At 41.9% G+C, this 25,197-nt stretch overlaps 1 protein-coding gene across 1 annotated transcript in view; it reads left to right on the forward strand.

The window, feature by feature from the left end:
• Rasgrp1 (RAS guanyl releasing protein 1) overlaps positions 1-25,186 on the forward strand; it is a 75,210-nt gene extending 50,024 nt beyond the window's left edge. The window contains exons 7-17 of the mRNA XM_008825291.1: positions 1,998-2,171; positions 3,077-3,193; positions 5,252-5,527; positions 6,824-6,904; positions 7,677-7,781; positions 8,546-8,655; positions 9,735-9,879; positions 10,791-10,827; positions 11,444-11,596; positions 19,819-20,204; positions 22,397-25,186. Coding sequence (XP_008823513.1) covers positions 1,998-2,171; positions 3,077-3,193; positions 5,252-5,527; positions 6,824-6,904; positions 7,677-7,781; positions 8,546-8,655; positions 9,735-9,879; positions 10,791-10,827; positions 11,444-11,596; positions 19,819-20,204; positions 22,397-22,531 — 1,719 coding nt within the window. The 3' untranslated portion in view covers positions 22,532-25,186. The remainder of the gene's footprint in view (positions 1-1,997; positions 2,172-3,076; positions 3,194-5,251; positions 5,528-6,823; positions 6,905-7,676; positions 7,782-8,545; positions 8,656-9,734; positions 9,880-10,790; positions 10,828-11,443; positions 11,597-19,818; positions 20,205-22,396) is intronic.
• Positions 25,187-25,197: the final 11 nt, after the last annotated feature.

Below are 25,197 nucleotides of genomic sequence, written 5' to 3' on the forward strand. Positions count from 1 at the left end.
GGGGCATCCTTTATACAGAACCTTGAGTCATTCTGAGGCTCCATCTGGGGAATCTCCATTCAACAGGACTCCCCTGTCCTGGGGCAAGACACCAGTCCTAGCTGAAATTCCACTATCACACTGGAAATCTGAGCACTGCTGAAGAAACTGGCAGAGCTGTATCAGGCCTGTGTCCCTTTGATTCCAGTGCTCAGTTTCAGGGAGGCAGAAGCAAAAAAAAATCAGTGCAGGCTAAGGAATGGGAGCCAGTATATCTGGGTTGGGCAGCATTCTATTTGCAAATAAAAGCTTCAGTCCTCTCTTTTAAGAGGTGTGGCCCCCTCATGATTCAGTGTTTTGTTTATTTCTGTTTTCCCTACATAATTCTGAACCGTTTTCCCAAACAATAATTTTCTCTCCAACATGAGACTGGGGAAATTTTTATCCCCGCTGTGATATTTTGATGTTATTATAACACTTTAGAGGAGAATAAGATTATATAGCTAATACTCTAAGAAAAGGAAAGAACAGGCTGGAGAGATGGCTCAGCAGTTAAGAGCACTCGTTGCTACTACAGAGGACCTAGGTTTGGTTCCCAGCACCCACTTGGTGGCTCACTATCACCTGTAACTCCAGTTCCAGGAAATCTGATACCGTCTTTTGCCCTCTTCAGTTACTGGGCATGCATGTGTTTCACACACATACACGTGGGCACACACTCATACATATAAAACTAAGTATTTTTATAAAAAGAGGAAAAACAGGACAAATGGATTCGACATGGTATTTCTAGAGAGAAGGAATGTAACACGGATTTGCTGAAATGAGGGTAGCGGCTTCCTCTTAGAACCAGTAAGGTCTTTTCTTTCTGCAGCCGCCTCACACCTCTTCTGAGAAGTGCTGCTGGTCCTGCTCAGATTTTCCCACCCATCAACAATCACAGCACCGTAAGGTGAAGCTCAGCGAAGGAGCATCTCTTTTATTTAGGAAGACCAAGCTGTTCTACATTAACACCCCCGACACTCATACACTTTCAGTGGCTTATCAAAGCAGAGTTTATTTTCCAGCACACTGCTTGTCTAACAGGGATCTAACTGATGGGCACAGCCAGGCTTCGTCTTGCAGCAGTATAAGGACAAAGTATTCAAGATGACCCTCAGATCTGCCACATGGCTTCACTCACATTCTACTAGCCAGCAGTGCCACCTGCCCACACGGGCTCTCGGAGCCAAGCATTCAGCCTGGGGCACGGCACCAAAGTCTCCCATAATATCAGCGGAGAATAGAGTCTTCCTCCCTATTTCAGCTGAGATCCTCAGAGCAGGGAGTTGATAGTTACAACAATCACTTAGACTAGATCTTCCATGCTAGTTCAGCATCACTTATGCAGTCCCGTTGTCATCTATAGTCAATGCCATTGTCTTGTTGGGAAACTATGGCCAGTGAGCGTGTAGCCAGCCAAGTTTCATGTGCCTGTCTCACTTTGCCTCTTTTTGAGTGTGGGGGTTAAAGGCAATCCAGATAGGCTCGTTTCAGCTGGTACAGTACTCCATTTATGCTACACAGGTTGTCTTGTTTGATGTTTATAACAAGTCCATGTTCTACATACAGAAGAGTTTATGATCACATTTTAAAGATATCAGCTGGGAGAGAAAGGTTTCTTAGTAGGGGAATTGGCTTCTTGGACTGGAAGCTGAGCACTGGAATTGATAGACATTTTCCACTATGCTGTATTCTTTAGAATTCAGAATGAAAGAGAACAATACCTAGTCAAATATAATGTTTGGGTTGATCAATGTGTATACCCATTTTCTATGTCTACTGAGTGTGGTGTAGAGGGGCCATGATAGGATTTACTTTCCATCATTCTTTTTGGCCCAGTAGCAAAGATGCTGGAGAGACAGCCACAAGTTTGTCTGCCCCAAGAGGTTCCCAGCTGTCACTGTGCAGAGCTCCCAAGCCCCTCGATCTCTGAAAATATAGGGGCACTGTTCTGATGGTTGTTTTTTTCCCTCCAGTTCTCTGATTATCAAAATTACCTTGTAAATAGCTGTGTGAAGGAGAACCCCACCATGGAGCGGTCCATTGCCCTGTGCAACGGCATCTCCCAGTGGGTACAACTGATGGTCCTCAGCCGCCCCACCCCACAGCTCCGGGCAGAGGTCTTCATCAAGTTCATCCAGGTGGCTCAGGTGAGTGACTGGATTAAGACATTCAGCCCAGGTCATGAGGCAAATCATATATCCCTTTTGCCCCAAGCATGACCTATCAGAGCTTTTTCCCTCCTGGTGACCTATTAGAGTTATTTTCCCTCCTGACCCACTGCTTTCAGCTGTCTCCAGTTCTAGATAAGAAACTTTTCTATTTTCCCGCCCAAGGGCAATGTGAAGGGTCATAAGGGCCATCTCAAGATCAGGACTCAGTTTTAGATCAGTTTAGATCTTTAATATATTTTCCCATAACTAGCCCAGATAGCAAACAGAAGGCCAGTTCTAAACATCACGGGAGCCAGATCAGCGTGAATCATCTTAGATCTTCAAGTTGAGGCTCTGCTTAGTGGTGCACTTATTTGCAGGACAGACATTCTACTTCTCTGTCCCAGTTACCATCATTTACTGTCACAGGGGAATGGCATCTTTGCCTTAAAACAAGTCTGGAAAAATAAGATTTTGTTTAACATTTTTTCCTAGCCCTAGAGGGTCTAAACCAGTGTTTCTCTAAGTTTGGAAATGGCACACATGTTCTGATAGTGATTAAAGTACACTAAAAGTACAGATCTCTCTGCCTCCCCACAGATCCAGGAAATCAAAACCTATGGGGTTGGGTCCAGCAATCTTTGTTAAGCATGTGCTGAGGGTGATTTTTGGAAACCATTGATTTAGATGGTAGTTCACAAATCAAACTCAACACCAGGGGAGTCTGTGACCTCCTGCTGATTTGGGATCTGATCTGGAGGTCATTCGAAGGAAAGAAAACTGAGCTCTGGCATCTGTCTGAATAGTGTATGAGAAACTTGCAGCATGGAGGAGCAGCCACAAGTGCCCCATATAACTAACACATACAGTGATTCTCCTATCATCTGCCTTTTATGTTGTAGAAGCTCCACCAACTACAGAACTTCAACACGCTAATGGCTGTGATAGGGGGGCTATGTCACAGCTCCATCTCCCGGCTCAAGGAAACAAGTTCACATGTCCCACAGGAAATCAATAAGGTCAGTGCCACTGTCCTCTCTGGGGCCCTTGGGGGTCATTCTGGGGTGATTTCTTCTTAAGGGGCAACTCAGAGAGCATTTCCAGACTACACTTCCCTTGTCAACCAAATTAGGGACCCAGGACTCAAACCCTAAGGAAACCACAGGATGGGGGAAGGTTCAGAGCTGAGAGAATGTGTGAGATTCCACCCAGCCTCAGACAGCATCACTGTATGTATGCCTTTCTGCAGGCCACTTGAAACCATAGATGCCCCTTCCCACTGTTTACAGAATGTTGAATGTTCAGTTACCATCAGTGTCACTGACTCCTTACCCCAGCTCCTCACTCAGAATGTTTACCCAGAATAAATAGCAGTGTAGAGTGACACAGTGAAACCCTAGTTATCCAGAATACTTCAGAGAGGGAGTTTCTGGATACTTGATTTTCAGAGTTGGAGATGCAGCTCTGTTAGTCAAGTGTTCTATTAATGAGTTATAACTCCTAGCCATTACATACAATTTTGTAATATGCTTTATTTACAATGATTTTCTTTGTGTCTTATGCACTTTCCTATATTGTTAATTAGATGTCACAGATTATACTTTAAACTTTTATGGCATAGGGCTGCTAGTATAAATATCACCCACCATGACAGAGCGAGGATATAAATCCAGCTATGTATGGCATGTGCTAGCTAATGACAGTTCTTTGAGTATTGCCATCCCATGTCAGGAGACTTTACCATCCAAAGACCTCAAACATCCCAAACTGGAATGGGAAAGATTTGTGAATCTCACTGTCCCTCTCCACTTATCCCAGGTATTCCTCCTCCTTTTTAATTCTCCTCGTCATCACAAAGCGGGGCCTGTGGGAAGCCTCTTCCCAAAGGTTGGGTAAATAGGGGCATCTCCAGGCACCTTTTCATTCTTAAAGTTCTGCAGAGACCAAACTGAAAAGATCACTTATATGTCAGAGGCATCAAAAACAGAGAAACTAACATGCCTCGTACCATTTAGCTTCTAATGCAGAGGTTTGTTCCTCGGTTTGAGGTTCCTGACAGCACTGCTTCCTGTCTGTCCATAGCTGTGTGACCTCCCGGCTGTTCTGAACAATGAATCAATAAATCCAAGGATAAAGCACGTGCCCCCAAAGAGAACAGATATCCATCACTTCGGCCATACACCTCACTGTGAGCTCACATAGTTCACACTTCCCAGCAGTATTTGCAAGAAGGAGGAAGAGGCAATTTGCCATCTCAGAAGTGACTGAGTGCATTAAGTCCAAGCCTCTAGTTCTTCATTGTATGGAAAGGCTTCTTGTCAGATAATAAGTTTATTAAAAGAATTTGGGGTAGTGTCTAGAAATGGTTATTTCCCATGATAGCATGATTGGCAGTCACTTCACATCTTTGCTTCTATGAAGCTGGTCACTGTAGCACATAGGGACTGGGGTTCATAGGGACTGGGCTGTTAGCTGACGTGAACCAGCTCTGTCTGAAAAGAATGGAGCTGACTGCTCCCTTTCTGTGCTGTCAGAAGCAGGGCCTACTTCCAGGGCTGGGGCAGAGCGTGAGCTCTTATAAAGATCTCCCTGCCTCTCCTGTGGCCTTTGCTGGAAACTGATCTGTTCTGTCTCTTTAGTTCAGCACTGTAGGCCATGAATGGAATCTCACCTGCTTCCTAGACATAGGCCTAATTTGAGAAATTTGAGATAAGAGTCACCAAACAGTAACATGCAGTAGACAACTGCACTCCACAATTAGAATACATTCCCAGGTCAGCAACAAAGGCAGCACTTACTGACATCACATTTCAGATGTTATGTAATACAGTGTCTCTGGAAGCTTTCAGAAGACACCAGGGAAGGCAACCGCATGGTTTACGAATATACTCTGACCTTTGACATACATGAAGTTTGAATTTGTTAGTCATAATCTCTACATTTTAGATGCATCACCCATTGCCCATCAAATTAGGGATAGAATAAAATCATGGTGGGGATGAAAGTAAGCAAGGGGGTTCTGCAAGTACACCCTGCCCGGCAGGAACCTGTGACCAGTCTGTACTTCTGCTTTGTAGGTCCTGGGTGAGATGACTGAGCTACTGTCCTCCTGCAGAAACTACGAGAACTACAGGCGAGCCTACGGAGAGTGCACCCACTTCAAGATCCCCATACTGGGAGTGCACCTCAAGGACCTCATCTCACTGTATGAAGCCATGCCTGACTATTTGGAGGACGGGAAGGTGAACGTCCACAAGCTGCTGGCCCTTTACAATCACATCAATGAACTGGTCCAGCTGCAGGAGATGCCCCCACCACTGGACGCCAACAAAGACTTGGTGCACCTGCTGACGGTGAGGTTCACACAGGAGAACAATTACTAAGCAGCACCTATGTGCCAGCTGCCATGCTACTCCCCTTCCCAAATATTGACACCTTTAATTCTCATAAAAACTCTGGAGGAAGTATAACTGTCCTCTCCACTTAACGGATGGATACTGAAGTACAAAGATTACTGTACCAGAAGAGCCTACATTATTAAATAGTAGAGGCCTTAATTCAGACCCAGGTGGGGCAGGGAACCCAAGAGGCTTCTTTTTAAGCAGTGTGCAGGGTAGACTTCTAGGAATGTGTCCCTCCTTCTGCAAAGGCAGCCCCTACGCTCTCTAGGTAGAGCTGAAGGCAAATGAGATGCAAGGCTTGGTCACAGGTGAAGAGAGTGTGCTCTGATAGACGAGCAAGGCAAGGAGTAAAAACCAACCAACCAACACAGCAAGAAAATGGGTTTGTTCTATAGGTCCTGCAACACCCCGCTTAGAAGGGATATGCAAGCCAAGAATAGACGGGTGAATGAATTGTAGTGGACGCGGGTGTGGGGTGAGATCAGCTTCATTCCAAACCTGTGATGCTCCAGCTTGTGCACAGCTGCGCAAGTATAGGCCTGTACTCTCTGTCTCCTCCTCTGTGAACTCAAAGGGATAACTTCAGACCTCTCCTTCGGTTCCAAAATAATACAAGTTGAAACCTGTAGCTCTTCGTATGAAGTAGAATGATGGCCATGGCCCCTTCTGACTTTCCAGAGCATCCTTATGGAGTGAAAGGATTCACCTCCATCTGGAGCCCAGTTTGGGGAGTTCTGGTCCTTTCATATTAAGCAAGTGTCTCTGGTCTCAGACAACATCAATATCAACTCTATGTAGAAGCATCTGTAGTAAATCATAGTTTAAAGAGAACACCTTGGGACTGTGTCAATATTTAAGAACATTTTAACAAGAAAGAATAAATGCTTGCCCAGTCAAACTTTGTGGATTTTAATTGTTTTTATTATTGCATATGTGTGTGTATGCTGTATGTATGGGCGTGCATGCCACAGCATACATGTGGATGTCAGAAGATAACTTTATGGAGTCAGTTCTCTCCTTCTATCTTAACATGGGTTGCAGGAATCAAGCTCAGGTTGCCAGGCTTGCAGAGCAAGTATCTTTACCTGCTGAGCCATCTTACTGGCCCTAGTTCTATGTATTTTAAAAACAAACTGCTAAATACCTAGAAGATAAATCACTAGAGACACAGAACCAAGAAAGAACATGAGTGCTGGGAATATCAAACAGCCATCTTAGCAATTGATTCTGTTCTGCTTCAATCTGCAGTTATCTCTGGATCTATACTACACCGAAGATGAAATCTATGAGCTTTCTTATGCCCGTGAACCAAGGAATCACAAGGCTCCGGTGAGTTTCTCATATTGAGGCTCTGGAGTGTGGTGGGTTTTACAAGCTGCTCAAGTTCCTCCACCTTAAGGAGCTGGATTTTGTTTACTAAGAATATTGTCCTGTTGAGTACTCAGCTCTGTGCTAAGTCCAAAGAAGTCTCCTACAGGCAAATAGGATTATGTCCACCTCCTGAGAAGCTTTCCAGCTTCCAAAACAAAAAGGGAAGAGAATTGCCTACACAAAAGAAATTGAATGTATCAGTTTAGATGGCTAAGTTCTGTTGCGTCTGTAGAATGCTGAAGGGGTTCTATGTTCAACATCTTAGGAGCATTTCAGTAGAAAGGTCAACAACTTATGTTTTTAGAAAAGATTTTATTTGGGACCAAGTTTCAAATATTTAGTGGTGGATTCCATCTCAGCATGTCAAGATTTAATCTTGCTGTCTTACCTTTCCCTCATCTGTCTCTCTACTAAAATGTGACTAGAGAGAGAGGGGAAATTTAAATGATCCACTTTATCCTTTGATGATAGCTCTGCAAAGAGATTTAATGGATAGGGACTCTCAAAACACACTGAGAATGTTAAATTATTGGTAGCTGGGGATGGTGTAGTGACGAGCACTTTACAAACCTGATTGTGCATATAGATTTCAATTGTGTGCATGCTACCTGCTTTTTACCACTGCACACAGTTGGGGGCTATCTACAGATGTAATTGTCAGGTACTGGAAAGGAAGGAGCCGTGTTACACTGCCTGAGTCACCAGGATTTCCCTGACTATTCCATTTTAGCCACTAACTCCTTCGAAACCACCAGTGGTAGTGGACTGGGCCTCTGGAGTATCTCCCAAGCCTGACCCAAAGACCATCAGCAAACATGTTCAGAGGATGGTGGATGTAAGTACTCTTTCAGCAGACACAAGCATAGAATGGCCTGCTTTAAGGAGTACAGCCCTAGAAACACAGAGGAGAGCTGCTGAAACTTATGCACAGGAGCCTTTTCACATATTGAGGCTGCAGTGTTTCACATGGTGTATTTGCCAACACACTGTTTTGCAGTGGGAGGAGTTTGCCTCTCTTCAAAGCCCTAGCAGGGGAGTGTGTGTTTAAGTCATTGACTGATATGGGGGCAAAGAAGTGTTGGGAAGTGTTTGAGTAGAGGAATGTTAGCAAGGAGACTCTGAAATGGAAAAGCATGACACTGCTGGGCTAACTGCTGAGGAGGAGCATATATTTGCACACTTGCTGCATTTATTTTTGTGTGCCAATCACTCATGCAGAACAATGAGGAACACGGGACTGAAGCAGGGAGAGTACTTCCCATGAGCTTCTCAAAGAAGGTACCATCTGAGCTGAGCCATGCCAGGAGGGCAGGGTGGAGGGAGAGCACCTAACTTCTATATAGCAGACCAGCCATGTGCGGTAGCCAGGGCATGCACAGTTGATATACTAAAGGTTGTGAGCTCCTGAGGCCCCTGTAGCTGCTGGGACAGCAGAGGCCTGGGATGTGACCTGCTATCTTTTGCCAGTGTAGGAGACACATCTCTGTATTCCTCTCATTCAGACTGCTGTCAAATTTCTATTAATTGCTCCTTTGACATTTGGCTAAAGGGAAAAATGATTGGTTTCTCTTTAGTAACTTGAAGAAACTCCTTTTTTAGTCTGTCTTCAAGAACTATGATCATGACCAGGATGGATACATCTCTCAGGAGGAGTTTGAAAAGATTGCTGCAAGTTTTCCATTTTCCTTCTGTGTGATGGACAAAGACAGGTGAGGAGTCGTGGATAGGAACATGTGACTATGAGCTGGTTGGTGAGAACAAGTTTGCAGGTGTGTCACTAAAGAACTACAGCCATGATCGTTTAATACATACCAGACTTAAAAGCAATTATCAAGGGCTGGCGAGATGGCTCAGCGGTTAAGAACACTGGCTGCTCTTGCAGAGAACCTGGGTTCACTTCCCAGCACCCACATGGCAGCTAACAACTATCTGTAACTGCAGTTACAGGGGATCTGACACCCTCTTCTGACCTCCACAGGTATTGCACAACACAAGTGCACTTACATACATGCAGGCAATACACAGACACATAAAATAAAAATAATATTTTTAAAAAGAGAAATCATCAAGTGAGGCCCTCACTCCTTTTGTTTTAATCACAGACCATGAAATAAAATGCTTTTTAAATTCTTCACACCTGAAGACTCCTAAAGCTGCCTGTGTAGGCATCAACTACAGGAAACATTTCATTTTCCCTCTTGCTTTCTCCTTACAAATCATAGAAGCAACTCACTGTTACCAGTGTTTTGTGCAGTTTTCTTTTTGGCTTTTTTTTTTTTTTTTTTTTTGAGACAGGGTCTCCCTGTAGCCCCACCTGGCCTGAACTCACTTTGTAGGCCTGGCTGGCCTTGAACTCACGGAGATCCACCAGCCTCTGCCTCCCAGCACTGGGACTAAAGGTGTGCGCCACCACACCCGGCCTTGCTTTGTGCATTTTTCTCATGGTTATGAAAGTCTGTATGGCAGTAGGTTCTAGTGGCATACTATCTAAAGTCAGATACTGAAGCATAAGGCATTTTGTTTTCTACATACTTTCTACATACACAGTTTTCTATCACTTCTCTTTCAAGTCTTCACACAGTGGTCAGATTAGGTAGGAAACTCCAGTTTGGCCAAAGAACAACTGTAGAAATCAGTCAGGCTGCCTCACTTTCTGGTTACATGGTATCCTGTGTCCCTGCCATGAGAACTCAAGGAAGCAGCCATCAAGGCGGACAGAAAGAAAGGCTGGTTTCTAAGAGCAGAAGCCAACCCTCCCCCACTCACCTCCTTGCCTGATTTACTGCAGGGAGGGCCTCATCAGCAGGGATGAGATCACAGCCTACTTCATGAGGGCCAGCTCCATCTACTCCAAGCTGGGCCTAGGCTTTCCTCACAACTTCCAAGAGACGACCTACCTGAAACCCACTTTCTGTGACAACTGTGCTGGCTTTGTAAGTTATTCTTAGAGTGTTTCGGGTTGAGCTTGCACATGGGTATATGGAACAATTTAAATGAGTGAGATAGGCACAACCTCAGAATCCTTACATACGCACCCCAGCTTAGAGCCCAAGAGAATACCTAGAAGGTGTCTTGGTTTAACCTGTTTATCTAATTTCTTTCTGTTTCATTGTTGTTTTGTCCCCTGGTACAGTAAAATCTGGGATAAATGGTACAGAAATGAGGGATATGAATAGGTTTCTTAAGTATTACATGCTGTTTCAAATATTTGAAAAAAAGAAATATGATACCCTTCTTCCCATCAAAAGAAGAGTTACCATGCTTCAGTGGATCACTCTACAGCTGTTTCCACAAGGCAGCCCTAGTTAAACTCAATAGGTCACAAAGCAAAAGCAGAAACAAACACCCTGATGGTGGAAGGGTGACTTATTAGGAAGAAGGGGGTTGGTGGGGGTAATAAAAGATGGTGGAAAGATGGATGTGACCAGAATCCATTATATGCATGTATGAAACTGTCAAAGAATAGTTATTTTTTTAAAAAAAATAAAGAAATTATACTTAAGAGATAACCTAACCACCTTCCTGTAGGGGAACCCAACCAATAGTTTCTCCAAACCCAGGTTCCTGACCCAAGACTCCATGCTCAGTGAGTGTGAAGCCCAAAGGAACCTGTTTGCTGTGGTTCATCCATAGCAGGCCTGCAGAGGCCTGGGTCACACAGGGCTCTTACAGTGAGCTTAGGGAGAACAGTGACCTGGGATCAGCAGCCTCTGTCATGAAATGAGAGATTAGGTCCTACCCTGGATATAGAGAGCAGAATGATGAAGATTGAAGAGTGAATGCCAGCTTGCACCCTAACGCCAGGCAGATGAATGACTGCCATATATTCTCATTTGCCTTGCAGCTCTGGGGAGTCATCAAGCAAGGATATCGCTGTAAAGGTAAGGCTCAGCTTTTGCTGATTGGGTTGTTTTCCCTGGTCTGCGGGGCTCTTGTCAAAAGTATTTCTTAGCCATAGTAGCTGTCCATTCAGTCCAAAATTTATTGGCTGAGTGTAGAACCTTATGTCAAAACTGGCTTCCCAAGAGCATCCCTGAGAGGAAGTGTTACCATACATGAAAGGAAGACCTGGGTGGCCAGTTACAGTCTCCCTGTGTAAGATCCTCTCTTATAAGTTGCCCTGGAAATAGGGATGCAGTGCTCCTTGGAGAGGCATGAAATGTTGGATGCCCAAGGAAAGGGAATCACTTCTGGGGTGGTGGATGATTACTAAAGGCCTAGGACAGTTTTCCTTTTATCAGAAGATACCCTAAGACATAAGCCAAGACAGCATCTCTTCTCTCCAAGATAACGAGATACTGCTTGATTCTGAGACTCACTGACGAGGCTATGACAAGCTTACCAAGGGCGAAGAACGGTAGGTATATTAGGAATGCCAGGTGTCCTAGCTCCAGCAGCTAGATCAGCCATGCTTGACAAGACAGCACTGCATGAATCTGGTTGTGAGACCTGAGAGAAGAGACCCTAGACTTCCTAACCAGGGTATCTTGTCCACAGACTGCGGGATGAATTGCCATAAACAGTGCAAAGATCTGGTCGTGTTTGAGTGCAAGAAGCGAGCCAAGAACCCAACAGTACCCACTGAGAACATCACCTCTGTGGGGCCAATGTCCAACCTTTGTGCACTGGGAACCAAAGATCTGCTCCATGGTAAGGAGACATTGGGAATGTTCATCTTGTATTCAGGAAGGGATGAAGTTTGTGAGCAGGAAAGATCACCTTGTGATTTTTAGTTGCAGTTAACCTTGACCGCAGTTGTTAGGCCACAGGTGACTTGGATTTCAACTCTCCGCCTGTGCCCCAGACCCAAGTGCTATTACAGAGTGGAATCTGGCCACAAAAGTCAGGGTGTTACTGGGTACCTACACCAAATGCAGACACTGACTTCCGGCCATTATAACATCTCAAGTTAATTATCTCCCTATGTCTCCAATCCCAAGCCAAGGATAGGATATATGTGTGTGTGTGTGTTTGTGTGTGTGTGTGTGTGTGTGTGTGTGTGGTGTAACATATGGTATATAAATAGCATATGAATTTCAAAGGGATAACTGTATTCGCAAAGACTAACATCTCCATAGCTCAGAAATGTACTTTGAGAAGCTAAGTAGAAGCCAAAACCACAAGTCCTCTTGACTTCATTCCAGAAGGAGGCAGACAGCTGAGAATTTGGTTTCTGTTGTATAATGGAAACTACCTATGCATGAAAAGTGAACAGACCCAGACTTGTTGCAAAAACTGAGTAAGGACACTTAATTTTTTTTTTTTTTCTGACTGTTACTTAGGGCCAGTAGTGGGAAATAGGCTTAGCTATTAGCAAGCTTATTCACTGGTGAGTGACTATCTGGGTTATCCCTAATTTTCTTCCAGAGGAGAAGCCCCGTTCATGAATTTAAGACTGTGCCCTAGACTGGGAACCCTGACAGGCCAGGCAGAGAAAATGGTTAAAATGCTAAAATCAGAAAGATACTAGAAAAAATGGAGGAAAAACCTCAAGATATGCTTGCAGATTAAAATTCCAGATCATGCAAGGAAAACCTAGAGCTAAGCCAGAAAATTCAAACTAGTGACTAAATTGGAAAATCTGCATACATCAAAATGCAATAACCGTGCAATAAGCCTACTCAAGACTTCCCAGGTCTGAAGGGCAGCGAAGCAGGAAGGACCATCTCTAGTTGGGAGAAAAGATAGCATACCGTGGAGCAGGTCAGAAACAGTCCAGGGAGAGCATGTGCTAAGCGCCAAGTAGGCTGCAGTGACCCCGACAACAATTGTGTTGAACAGAGGGACTGGACCACTGCTCTGGGCTGTCTGGGAAAGGCTTCTTGGAGAAAGGTGGAATTTCAGCTAAATCGTGAAGGAAGGGTAGTGTCAGGTCATGAGGAAAATGAAGAACATTCCAGATGGGATGAACACACTTGGAGCAAAAAGCCCAAAGGCAGAAGAGCTGCATGAAGCTCTGTTGGGATGCTGAGGATGAGTACGGCATAGTAAGGAAAGCGAAGGTTTAGGTAAGAGATAACGTAGAGAAACAAGTAGAAGCCCATCCACAGTCTTAAATGCCAAACAAAGAGCTATTAGACAGATGAGTGAACTGTTAGAGAAAGGGCTTGGTGGGCTTCACAGAGCTACCCTGGGCCCTGCTTCTGGGCAGTGTGCTGCTTCTGGGCAGCAGTGTGTCAAAACACTCATTCCTTGACTTCCTGAAGAACACATGGATCCTAAGGCAAAAACTCTCTGCTTGTTGCCAGTGTATCCAGTGAAAGTTCTATGACCTCTAATCAGATCTGAAAAGAAAAGTTTCATTTCTGGTAACAGACCTGTTCTACTCAGCTTTCTATTGCTGTGACCAACACCAATTTGGGGAGGAAAGGGTATATTTGGCTTAAAATTCTTGATCACAGTTCATCCTTAAAGAAAGCTATGACAGGAACTCCGGGCAGGAACTTGGAGGCAGAAGCTGAAGCAGAGACCACGGAGGAATGCTGATTACTGGCTTGCTCCTCTGGCCTGTGCTCAGCCTGCTTTCTTATACAACACAGGACAACCACCCACAGTGGGCTGGGCCCTCCCACATCACTGAACAATCAAGAAAATGTCCCGCAGACATGCATGGCCATAGGCCAGTCCAATGGAGGAAACTCCTGAACTGAGTATTCCTCTTCCTAGGTGTGTCAAGTTGACAACTGAAGCTATCCAACACAAGACCAGACTAGCTGTTCTTTGTCTTCCTAATGACACATTCCCCCTGTGTGTACTGAATTTATTTATAGCTATACTTAAAATTGGGTCTAACACAAACTAAGTGCTATATGCTAGTATCATTGCTCTCGAAATGGGCTCCCTGAAGTGGTGAAGGCACAATAGTCACAAAAGCCTAGAAACAACCTGTAGGTCCACAAAGCATGAAGCATGCATGCCCTCTGCATTTGATCACTTTTAAGGTTCGGTGGTATCATTATGCATTCAGTGATCAAGCAGATCAAAACTCAAGTGCTTTCATAAGAAATGAAGATTGCTTTTTATGGTACTTGCAAGGTACTAATTTTGTATTTTCTTCCTGAATCCTTTCCCATACTATGTATCTGAACAGACTGAGTTCAGCCTTTGGGGATGTTTTGTTCTTAGAAAAGGAGATTTTGCTTTCCCCAAAGAAAGAATGTGCTGATGAACTAAGGATGTAACATTCTACTTGTAACAGAAATCTGCAAATATTACTGTGAAAGACACGCTTCTGTATGGATCCTGCATTCTAAGAGTTAAGACATCACACATGGGCATCAGTCTGTCACATAAAAATTCAAGTATTCACAGGATTAAAAAATGGTAGAGAACAGTGTGAGTCTGGTCTGAGGTCTCAAAAAGTATTCCCTGCAGGGGCTGCAGCTGAGTGCTTTCTTCAGACCCTGCCCTAAATTGATGAGAAGGCTTCGGAGGCATTTTTTCTAGTTTTCTTACAGATATGTATTGTACATTGAACATATCCTCCCCCAGCCCATTCTCCTTACCCTCCCTTTATTCACCCCTCCCATTGGTCCCCCTTTTCTTCCTAGACATCTTCACTTCTATTGTATATTTTATTTCCTATATACATACATGATTTTATATGGCTATATAAAATATAAGAACATGCTGGTATACACCTTTAATCCCAGCACTCAGGAGGCCTGAGGAGCAGATCTCTGTGAGATCAAGGCCAGCCTAGTCTACATAGCCAGTTCCAGGCCAGCTGGGGCTACAGGGAGACCTTGTCTCAAAAAACAAAAACAAACAAAAAGATAAGCAAAATATAGGAACATAGAGGGAAAACATTTGTCTTTCTGAGACAGGCTTTCTTAGGAACCTCAGGAAGAGACCAACTGGTAGGCTAAACAGATCTGTACCTTGAACAACACATGAAAACTGCCATACCACAAGGTCTGTTGATAATAGAGGAATTAACACTTAGATATCATCACCCCTTCAAGAATTTTTAAAACTGCAAGAAAGCCAGGCATGGTGGCACACGCCTTTAATCCCAGCACTTGGGAGGCAGAGGCAGGTAGATCTCTGTGAGTTCAAGGCCAGCCTGGTCTACATAGTGAGTTCCAGGACAGCTGGTGCTACAGGGAGACCCTGTCTCAAAAAGACCAAAAAAAAAAAAAAAAAAAAACTGCAAGAAAAAGTGTCAAGTCACACTTAAGAGTATCCCATTTGACAGATTTTTCAATAGAAACCCTAACAGGGCAGGAGAGAATGGATGACATATTCCAAGATCTGAAAGAGAATTACTTTTAACCAATATTACTATACCCAGCAAAGCTATCCTTCAGACATGAAGAAACCAAGATCTTCCAAAATTAAAAGCATGCTATAGATCAAATGTCTATCAAGACAGTCCCCCACACAACAGTAGCAGAATACATATCCTTTCAATGCATGGACCATTCTCCAAAGTAGGCCAAATATTGGGTCAGAAAACTGGCTTTAGTAAATTTTCAAATAAAGAAATCATATCCTCCATCTTTTGTGATCACAGTGGAAACTTGAAGTCAGTAACAACAGAAACTTTAGAAAGTATACAGTGCATGGAGACAGAACAGCACAGTTGAAAATGGGCCACTGAGCAAGTCAGAAAGGAAAAAAATTAAAATTTCTTGAAGCAAATAAAATTAGAAACACAATATACTAAAAGCCATGGGATGCAGCAGAAGCAGCCCGAGGGAAATTTATAGCAAATGAGAACCTACATTAAGCAAATAGGAAAGATTTCACATGAGTAATCTATGATGCATTTCAGTGACTTTAAAGTAACAGGTTAATAGGAGGAAAAAATAATGAAGATCAGAGCAGAAATAAATGGAGCCTTTAAAGACAATACAAGAGATCAGTGATAAGTAATTGGTTCTCTGAAAAGACAAAATTAACAAAATTTTAGGTAAACTAACCAAAGAAAAAGAGAAAGCACAAATGAAAATTGGAGATGAAAAAGGAGACCTTATTAATATAAAGTATCACTAAGGGTTATTTAGAAAAATAATATGCTAACAAAATGGTGTTTTCGTTTTATTTTGTTTGAGATGGGATCTTATTATGTAGTGCTAGATGGTCTAGTGCTCACAGTTGTAACCCAGGCTGGCCTCAAATTTGCCCAACCCTCTTGCTTCAGCCTCCTAAGTGCTAAGACTACAGGTGTGCACCACCACACCTGACTATGCTAACAAACTGGAAAATCCTGAAGAAATGGATGAACTTCTAGACTCATGGCCTACCAAAAGTGAACTAGAAGGATATAAAAACATGAACAGAACAGTAGCAGGGAATAAGTTTGTATTGAATAAGTAGTAAAAGATATCTCAACAAAGAAAAGCCCAAGACCAGTTTTCATTAACAAATTTTTAAAAAATATTTATTATTTATTTATATTTTATGTGTATGCATGTATTGCCTGCATGTAAGTAAGTGCACCCATGTCATGCAATACCCATAGAGGTCAGAAGAGGCTGTCAGATCCCTTGGGACTAGAGTTATGGGCAGTTGTTAGCTGCCATGTGGGTGCTGGGATTTGAAACCGGGCCTTCTGCAAGAACAACCAGTGTTCTTAACCACTGAGCCATCTCTCCAGCCCCTCATTAACGAGTTTTACCAAACTTAAAAATACTAACAGCAATGCTTCTCAAACTGTTCCACAAAAATGAAAGGAAATGAATGCTTCCAAATTCATTCCATGAGGCATGCATTACCCTGATACCAAAACCTGACAAGAATACAGACACGGACACAGGAATAGATACAGACACAACACACACACACACACACACACACACACACAAGCAAGGGGAGGGGGAGAGGGGAGGGAGGGGGAGAGAGAGAGGGAGGGGGAAGAGAGGGAGGGAGGAGGGAGAGAGAATAGAAAATAAACAAGTGTCTCTAATGAGCACAGGTAAAGAGTCCTGAACAACATACTAACAAACCAATTTTAACTGCATATCAGAAAGCTCATACAACATGACCATGCTGTTTTCATTCCCAGGATGCAATATATACAAGTCAATAAACATTCTATAATATAGAACGTTCATTTATAAAACCATAACATGAAAATTTTATAATCTTCTCAAAAGATGCAGAAAAATATTTGATAAAATAGCCATAGGATCATACGTCAAAATGGTATTTCTGACAAAGTCATAGTCAATATCATAGGAACAACTGAAAGCATATCTCACAGTAGCAAGACAAGGGTGTCCACTCTCATTGCTCTTTTTAAACACAGCACAGAAATTTTAGCCAGGATGATTAGGCAAGTGTAAGAAATAAAGGTGATCAAATAGGAAAGGAAGAATTTAAAGTTTCACTGTTTCCAGAGGATATGATTCTACACATAAAAAACCTAAAGACTTCACCAGAACACTATTAAAAGTCATAAACTAATCCAGTAAAGTGGATGGATACAAAGCTAACATTCAAAAATAGTAACTTTTTATATACTGATAATGAATTTGCTGAGAAAGGAATCATGAAAGCAATCCCATTCACAAGACAAGCACATATTCCATCTAGCAATAAACTTAGGAAGTGAAGGTCCTCTATGTATAATGACAATTACAAAACACTGATGGAAGGAATTGATGACACAAAAACACAAAAAGAACTCCCATGTTCATAGATTGGAAGAATCGTTAAATTATCTATACTACCCAAAACAATCTAGATTCAACACAATCCCCATCAAAATTCCAGTGGCATGGGGCTAGAGCGATGGTGCAGCAGTTAAGAGCACTGGCTGCTCTTGCAAAGGACCCAGGTTCAATTCCGGGAACCTACATGGTGGCTAAAGCCCCAGGGGAATCTGAAGCTTTCTTCTGACCTCTACAGGCATTGCATAACACAGGTACACTTACACATATGCAGGCAATATGCTCATACACATAAAAATAATAAATAAAATATTTAAAAATACCAGTGGCATTCTTTACACAAACACAAAAACAATCCTGAAAATGATTTGGGACTGCAAAAGACCCAGATAACCAAAGCAACTCTAAGCAAGACGAACAAAGATAGAGAGGCATTACAATACCTGATATCAAGGCACACTACAGAACCAAAGTAACCGAGGCAGCGTGGCACTGGCAATAAAGAACACATAAACGAATAGAATAGAATGGAATTAGAATGGAACAGAATAACCCAGAAATAAAACCACACACCTAGAGGCTTCTGATTACTGGCAAAAATGTCAAAAAGATATACTAGAGAAAAGACAGCATCTCCAATCCCCTTCTCATTCTGCACACAGGCATATGCATTTACACACATGTGCATACAACCAGAGATAGACTTGGGAGGCAGAGGCAGGTGGATCTCTGTGAATCAAGGCCAGCCTGGTCTACATAGTGAGTTCCAGGCCAGCTGGGGGCTACAGGGAGACCCTGTCTCAAAAAGACCAAAAAAAAAAGTTTAAAATATTAAAATATACCAATATAAAAGTATACAAATGTATACAAATCTTTCTCTGCATTGTGCTTGTCCCTAGATAGGACTCCTATATTAAACCTCACCACCCAGGGCTCAGGGATCATTGAGGAAGAGGGGCAGAAAGACTGTAAGAGCCAGGGTGGTACATGACCACAAGAAAACTGTCTTCCAGGCTTTGGGGAACTTGCTCATATGAACTTACAGCAACGGTGATAGCATCCCCAAGACCCATGCAAACTCAAACCAGATAAAAACCCAGCATAGAACTGAGGAAATGGGCAAGGGGCCCCCACCTTAGCTGAGGAACTATTGGCAGCTGATCACTGCCAGGTGAGGGAAAGTTGGTCTTCTTTAAGAGAGTGACACTAAATAGGCTGAACAGGCTCCAATGGATGAACACACACTGAGGGATATCTGGGGACACAAACTTGACTCAATAGGCCTTAACATATGATAGAATGCATGAAATCTGGTGGGCAGGCTATGAGGACATGTAGATAGGGGAAGGGGTCTAAATATGATTAAGATGTATGAAATGCACAAAAATTGTATATTAAAACACCTTCTCTTGCATAATCATTTCATTCCATAAGTTCATAGAATGTATTTTTCATCTCTGTTTAATGAAATAAACAGAATCCAAAATATGTTCAATAAATGATGTATAAAACCTAATGACTTTGCATGGAGCTCAAAATTATTACTGGGTCTCTGCAAAAAAGTAAATTTATGTGGCCTCCAGTTTATCTTAAAGCCCATCTCAAAAACATTTGCTATTACTCTACTTTTCCAAGGAATTCCTTCTTGTGGTTAATATTTCCAAACTGGGTCCTGGGCAGAGGTATGGCTAAAGGAAGAAAATCAGATTGCTTGGTCTGTCCTTATCTTCACAGTATCAAATAGGGGCAATACAATTTAGAATACATCAAACTAGTTCTGCAACCACATAATCTGAGCGATCATACAAGTGAGTCCCACAGAGTTTCTACCATGTACTGCTAGAGTATTGCTACCTATATCTGACCAAGCCTGAGTAATAAGAGCTCTCAAGCCCGAGTCCACAGAAGGTATTTATGGAGCATTTCTGTCTATACCTTTATCCCACTTTCTTAAGAAATGTTTATGGAACTGTAGTATCAAAGGTAGGAGTCTAACTTACTTGTAAAAACAGCAACTTTCTAGGTAACTGGTATGCAAACAGAAGATGCCCTTTTTTCAGTGTGGATAAATCCTGATGCCAAATTTCGGATGGATTTCAGCTTCTCTTCATGCCCTATGTTAGTTCCTAAGAACAAGATCTACTTGGAAACAAGGGACTCCTGCAAAAGAAAAGGTCTCATTTGGACACATGCTGAGCATCCTGAGCACCTTGAGTATCTTTAGAAAAGTATAACAAATGTTCTATCTTTCCACAGCACCTGAGGAAGGATCTTTTATATTCCAAAATGGGGAGGCTGTGGAACACAGTGAAGAGAGTAAGGACCGGACCATCATGCTGCTGGGAGTGTCCTCACAGAAGATTTCAGTTCGGCTGAAGAGAACTGTTGCCCACAAGACCACCCAGACAGAATCAGTGCCTTGGATTAGCAGCGAGACCCCTCCTGGTCACTTTGTGCTGTCATCCCCAAGAAAGCCAGCCCAGGATACTCTTTATGTGCTTCCAAGCCCCCCATCTCCATGCCCCAGCCCGGTCTTGGTCCGAAAGCGGGCTTTTGTCAAGTGGGAGAATAAAGAGTCACTCATAAAATCAAAAGAGGAGCTCCGTCACCTCAGACTGCCGACCTACCAAGAGCTGGAGCAGGTACATTTCCTTTCACTTCCTTTTGCTCTGCTCTCCTACTGAAGCAAAACTCATAGGGAAAAATGTAAGAAGTGAAGATTCAAAACAAGTTGATCATTAGCATGTTAAAAAAAATTTTTTTAGGTTGGCTGTTGAATTAATACAGTTATACAATATTGAACTCAGTATTCAACAGCAAACCAAAAACTTTATAGCCACTTTTGAAAGAGATGTATCTTTGCTCTGGAAACTGTTAATGAGTATGTTAAAGCTGTAATGAAATGCTTCTTCTAAAAAAAAAAGAGGGAGGAAGAGTGTTACCAATAATAGGTAATTTAAGTCATTTTAGAGGCTGGGAAGAAGTTTTAACTATTGTTCATTTTATTATTACAACTAGCTTTAACTATTGTTCATTTTATTAAAGGTAAGGAATGCTTTCCTGCCTTTCCCCCACAAAGCATCAAGGTTTTACCATGTTGGGATACTTATCAGTATAAACACATACCCAACATCCCCCTAGCTAATGCACCTTATATAATTCTATATACTTGACCCACCAGTGAGGCCTCAGGATTCCCAGCATTCTCAGCACTGTTCCTTCCCTGCCAGACCCTCAGGACTGGCATCGGAGAGACAGTCAGAAATCAAGAGAATGTATGTGGAACTCTTGATTTGGTGCCTGGAATGAATTCAGAACATGGTTTAGAACATAGGACAAAAGAGCGAAGCATTTTTTGAATGAAAGGAACTCTCTTACTCAAGAAGTAATTTTACTTAAAGTATTTTAAGTGCATGATAGGAAATAAGTTGCGAAGGTAACCAAACTTGAGTTACAGAAAGCCCTTTTTCTTTAGGAGTGAAAACTGTCAATGGCAACCTTAAAACATGAAAAAGGAACATGCTAAAAGTAGAGTGACATCTCAGACATTTCTCATGCCTAGTTGCTCCTCTGCAAAATTCGGGGCTGGGATCCCACACTATGGCTGAAAAGTTTCTATTTTACATGCCTGTTACAGGGAACAATGTGGTTGTCAGCAACGCTGAGGAACAAGTGACAGAGACATTCCTACCCAGTCACACAGGGACAGGAAGTTCTCTCACAGGCTTCCCAGCTGCTTCTCTTTACTTTTACCCACATCAAATAAGCCAAAAGAATTCACCATGTACATTTTAGAGGGTCATGTGTCCTGTTTTTTTCATTAAGATCCTACAATAATTGATCTGTAATCCAACTGCCCAATCCACAATGAATGAGACAAATTAAACTAGTATTATTGTCAAATAGCATGTAATAAGGATTGCTGACTCGTACATGTTATTTCAGTGTAGGTATACCTCTGAATCAGCATGGGACAAAAGAAAAAAGCAAACTCAGACTTTTGGGTTACATATACCTGGGCTCAAATCTCCAATCTGAAACCACATGTCAGCATTTTCTGTTCTATAAATTTACATCTTGACATCTATGTTCCAGGTGTATGTGTTGAAGGGTAACACATTCTATTATCATGCGGCATGTCAGGCTCACAGCAAGTACCCAATATCTCAGATAAGCTACTGGAGTGCATGCTAGATAATTCAGTCTGAGAAACAACCCCGGGCATGCACAATTAACCAGAATTGACCATATATTATTTTGCTTGCATAAATCCATTCAGACACTTCTCAAAATCAGAAGCCTGGAAATCAACCAATGGCTCTATACTTAAACTACTGCCTTAGCACACTAAGTCCCAGTCCAGGGGTGAGGCAAAATGCATCTATCAAAGGGGCATATTTGTTTTCAATAACTGGAGGCAGGGAGGAGGCTTAGGTTAAATTGTAACATCTCACTTCAGAGACTTTTCAAGCACTGCTTTCACAGCTCAGAGTAGACCAGACCTAACTTTTTGTTTCTGCCAAGTGAAAATGCCTTTTACACAATATCCTAAGGATGAGTCTTCCTCCACCCACTGCCCTGGAATGGCTCATTCTGTCTGCTAGCCACTCACATTTGTGATATGATAACAAAGAGTAATTGCTGTTTGCCTATGCTCATTTGATAGTTAACATGTTATTTTCTATTCAGGGCAGAATAACTACTTTGAAAATAGTTTTTAATTCTCAACCACTGTGAATAGGAGATGCCAATCAAATATAATGCTCTTGATACTGTAACTGATTTGCTATTCACTGCCACCTTATTAATATGCCTTACTCTCCTTTCCCTTTAGGAAATAAACACTCTGAAAGCAGATAATGATGCCCTAAAGATCCAACTAAAATACGCACAGAAGAAAATAGAATCCCTTAAGCTTGATAAAAGCAATCATGTCTTAGCACAAATGGAGCAGGGTGACTGTTCTTAATCCATGTCTTAGCACAAATGGAGCGGGGTGACTGTTCTTAATCCAGAAACTGAAGGAGCACATCTGTGAACCAGTGTACTGGAGACTTCTCTTCAAAAGACTACAGAGGCTCAGGCAACCTTAGATTAACTGTCTTTAAAAAGGAAGTCAGCTACTGATGCTATTTTTCCACCTAAAAAATCCAGACTACACGGCATCGTTTTTCAGTCACTGACCCAAAGGGAAGAAGGGCAGCAAATGCAAAACATTTGGCACTCGCATTAAACCTTTTCTTTCTTTCTTTCCTGGAACCAATACCAAAAGTGTGCTAAAATATGACTACAAGTTTCCTGAGAGTGTCTCAGACAGCCTGCTTTACTGATTCTTATGTAGATCAAAAATCTCTAGCAACTCAATTTCCTTCCCCAGGGTTTCTGCAAACTGAGAGATTTACTGTGGTCCACTCAAAACTCGTTCAAAATGAAAACAATACCCTAAAAGTGGAGTGACTCTGACAGGCCGGCATTCTTCATGATTCCGGTTCCTACTTCACTACCTCAGATGTATCAATGAGTCTCTTCCCCTCCTTCCTTACTTGCTCTTAAGCACATTAGCATACCTACCTGGAAGTGAATTCCTAGCGATGTGATGTAGCCATAGCTTTACATCAATGGGCCTATTAATTAAACTTGACATTACCCAATTGCAGGTCAACGAATAATTCTAGATCTTACAGTCACCATAAAATACAAAATCAAGCTGGACATTGTGGCGCACACCTTTAGTCCCAGCACTCGGGAGGCAGAGGCAGGCCGATCTCTGTGCGTTCAAGGCCAGCCTGGTCTACATAGTGAGTTCCAGGACAGCTGGGCTACAGGGAGACTCTGTCTCAAAAAGATCAAAACAAACAAACAAACAAAAAAAACAAAACAAAATCAAACTCACTACCCAGAAATAGCTATTGCAGTCTCATGCACGACTGGCTAATTAACTAAGAGAAACAATGCAAACATGTTTGTCCTCACCTTCTACACTGGATGGAATTAAGAATTGGTAGCTTTTTAAAAGAAACAGACTCTGGAGAATGTTTCATTCTACATGTCCTCGTGTATCTCTTTTCTTGAAGTCACTATCCTAAGGTTTTGTTTTGAACTGAATGTGTGGTCAAACTGTTTTCACTATCACTATTTAGAAATAAGCTAAATGGAATCGATGGCTTAAACAGTGGACAGTATGTACATATGTATAGAACTATATATATATATAATTATCAGGTGTGCACGTAGCTTGGATTTTTTCCTTCATAAAATGTAGAAGTGAATCAAACAACTTTTAGTAATTTACACAAATTCACAAAATATAGTTCTGTTTGTCATAAGGCAAATTACTTACAGTATAAATTGTACTGTTTTGCAAAACCACAAGTAACATCCTGTGAGTATTCTATTATGAATATATGTTAATAATCTGTGGGTTCATCCAGTTGCCTGTCAAGCTATTCACAAACTTTGTCAGCTTCTTTTTAGCTTTCTAAATTCCACCTGATCATTTTCTTTTTGGAGAGATGTGGCTTCCATGCATGGCAAGCCTGGTACCATGCTAACTCACACACAGGGTGACCAACTTCCTAGGGTGTAATCTGACAAAAGAAGTTTCCAAAATAAAGTCAGCAGCACCAAGTCTTCATAAGAATGCAATCTGTATCTAGTGTTGTCTACTTGAAGGATTCAGATCATTTAAGAAGTTTCTTTGATGAAAGACCATTGCGCATTTGCACTTTTTTTTTTTTTTTTTACTTTTAGTGACATAAAACTGGCTTGAGGCTAATGTTTCATTAAGTTTTAAAGAATCACTTTACACACAGATTTATCCTTTTTTACATCTAAGCCCAGAAATTCTCAAGGCAGTGTCTACTACCTGGTACATACATTTATGGCAGCACTGTTGCTTGTTTTATATGACAAGCCTCAAATTTTGTATTCTTCACTATTGATATTTTCCAATGACATGCACCAAAAAAAAGGTATAAAGCTAAATTTTTTAAACACCAGATAACACTTTTTTCCATTTTTCTTATTCACCATCCAAAATAGACACCCCCCCCCGCCGATTAGTTTTTATGTAAATCTCTAACATAGGAATTCAGAAGGTCATAGTCCCTGAGTGGATGATTTCCTGCACTGCAGAATGAACACAAGAGTGAAATGACCAGGAAGCAGTTTCAGCCCAAGTTCTTATAGTCCAGTGAGGACAGTGTATATAAAAGTATGTTGATATCATTCACACTGAGCTGCAGGAGCAGGTGCAGTCTGATAACAATCTGAAACAAGTTTTTGGTTTATCAAGCAAAGCTGTTTCTCTGACTAACTTGAAGTGTTTGGAGAGCTATGCATCTGCCAAAATAAGGATGAATCCTGTCAATTAACTATAATGTCATTTCTCATCTTCTCTGTTAACTGACTCACTTTTTACTGACCATTTGTGAATTTCTGTCTAAAGATGTATAATGTAATAGAGCTGCAAGAAAAAAATGTACAGATTGTAAAGTTTTTTGATACCTATTGTAAGTTTTCTGTGTCTAATATTTATATGCTAAAAGACATTTAGATCCCTACAACCTCAGTGTCTTGTGTTTCTTCCTGAAAATGTAGGGATTTCACTTGAGGTTTTTCTATGATCCCCTAATC

Source organism: Nannospalax galili, unplaced genomic scaffold (genome assembly GCF_000622305.1).
Source record: "Nannospalax galili isolate Female #2095 unplaced genomic scaffold, S.galili_v1.0 scaffold629, whole genome shotgun sequence".
In the NCBI taxonomy this organism is placed as follows: Eukaryota; Metazoa; Chordata; class Mammalia; order Rodentia; family Spalacidae; genus Nannospalax; species Nannospalax galili.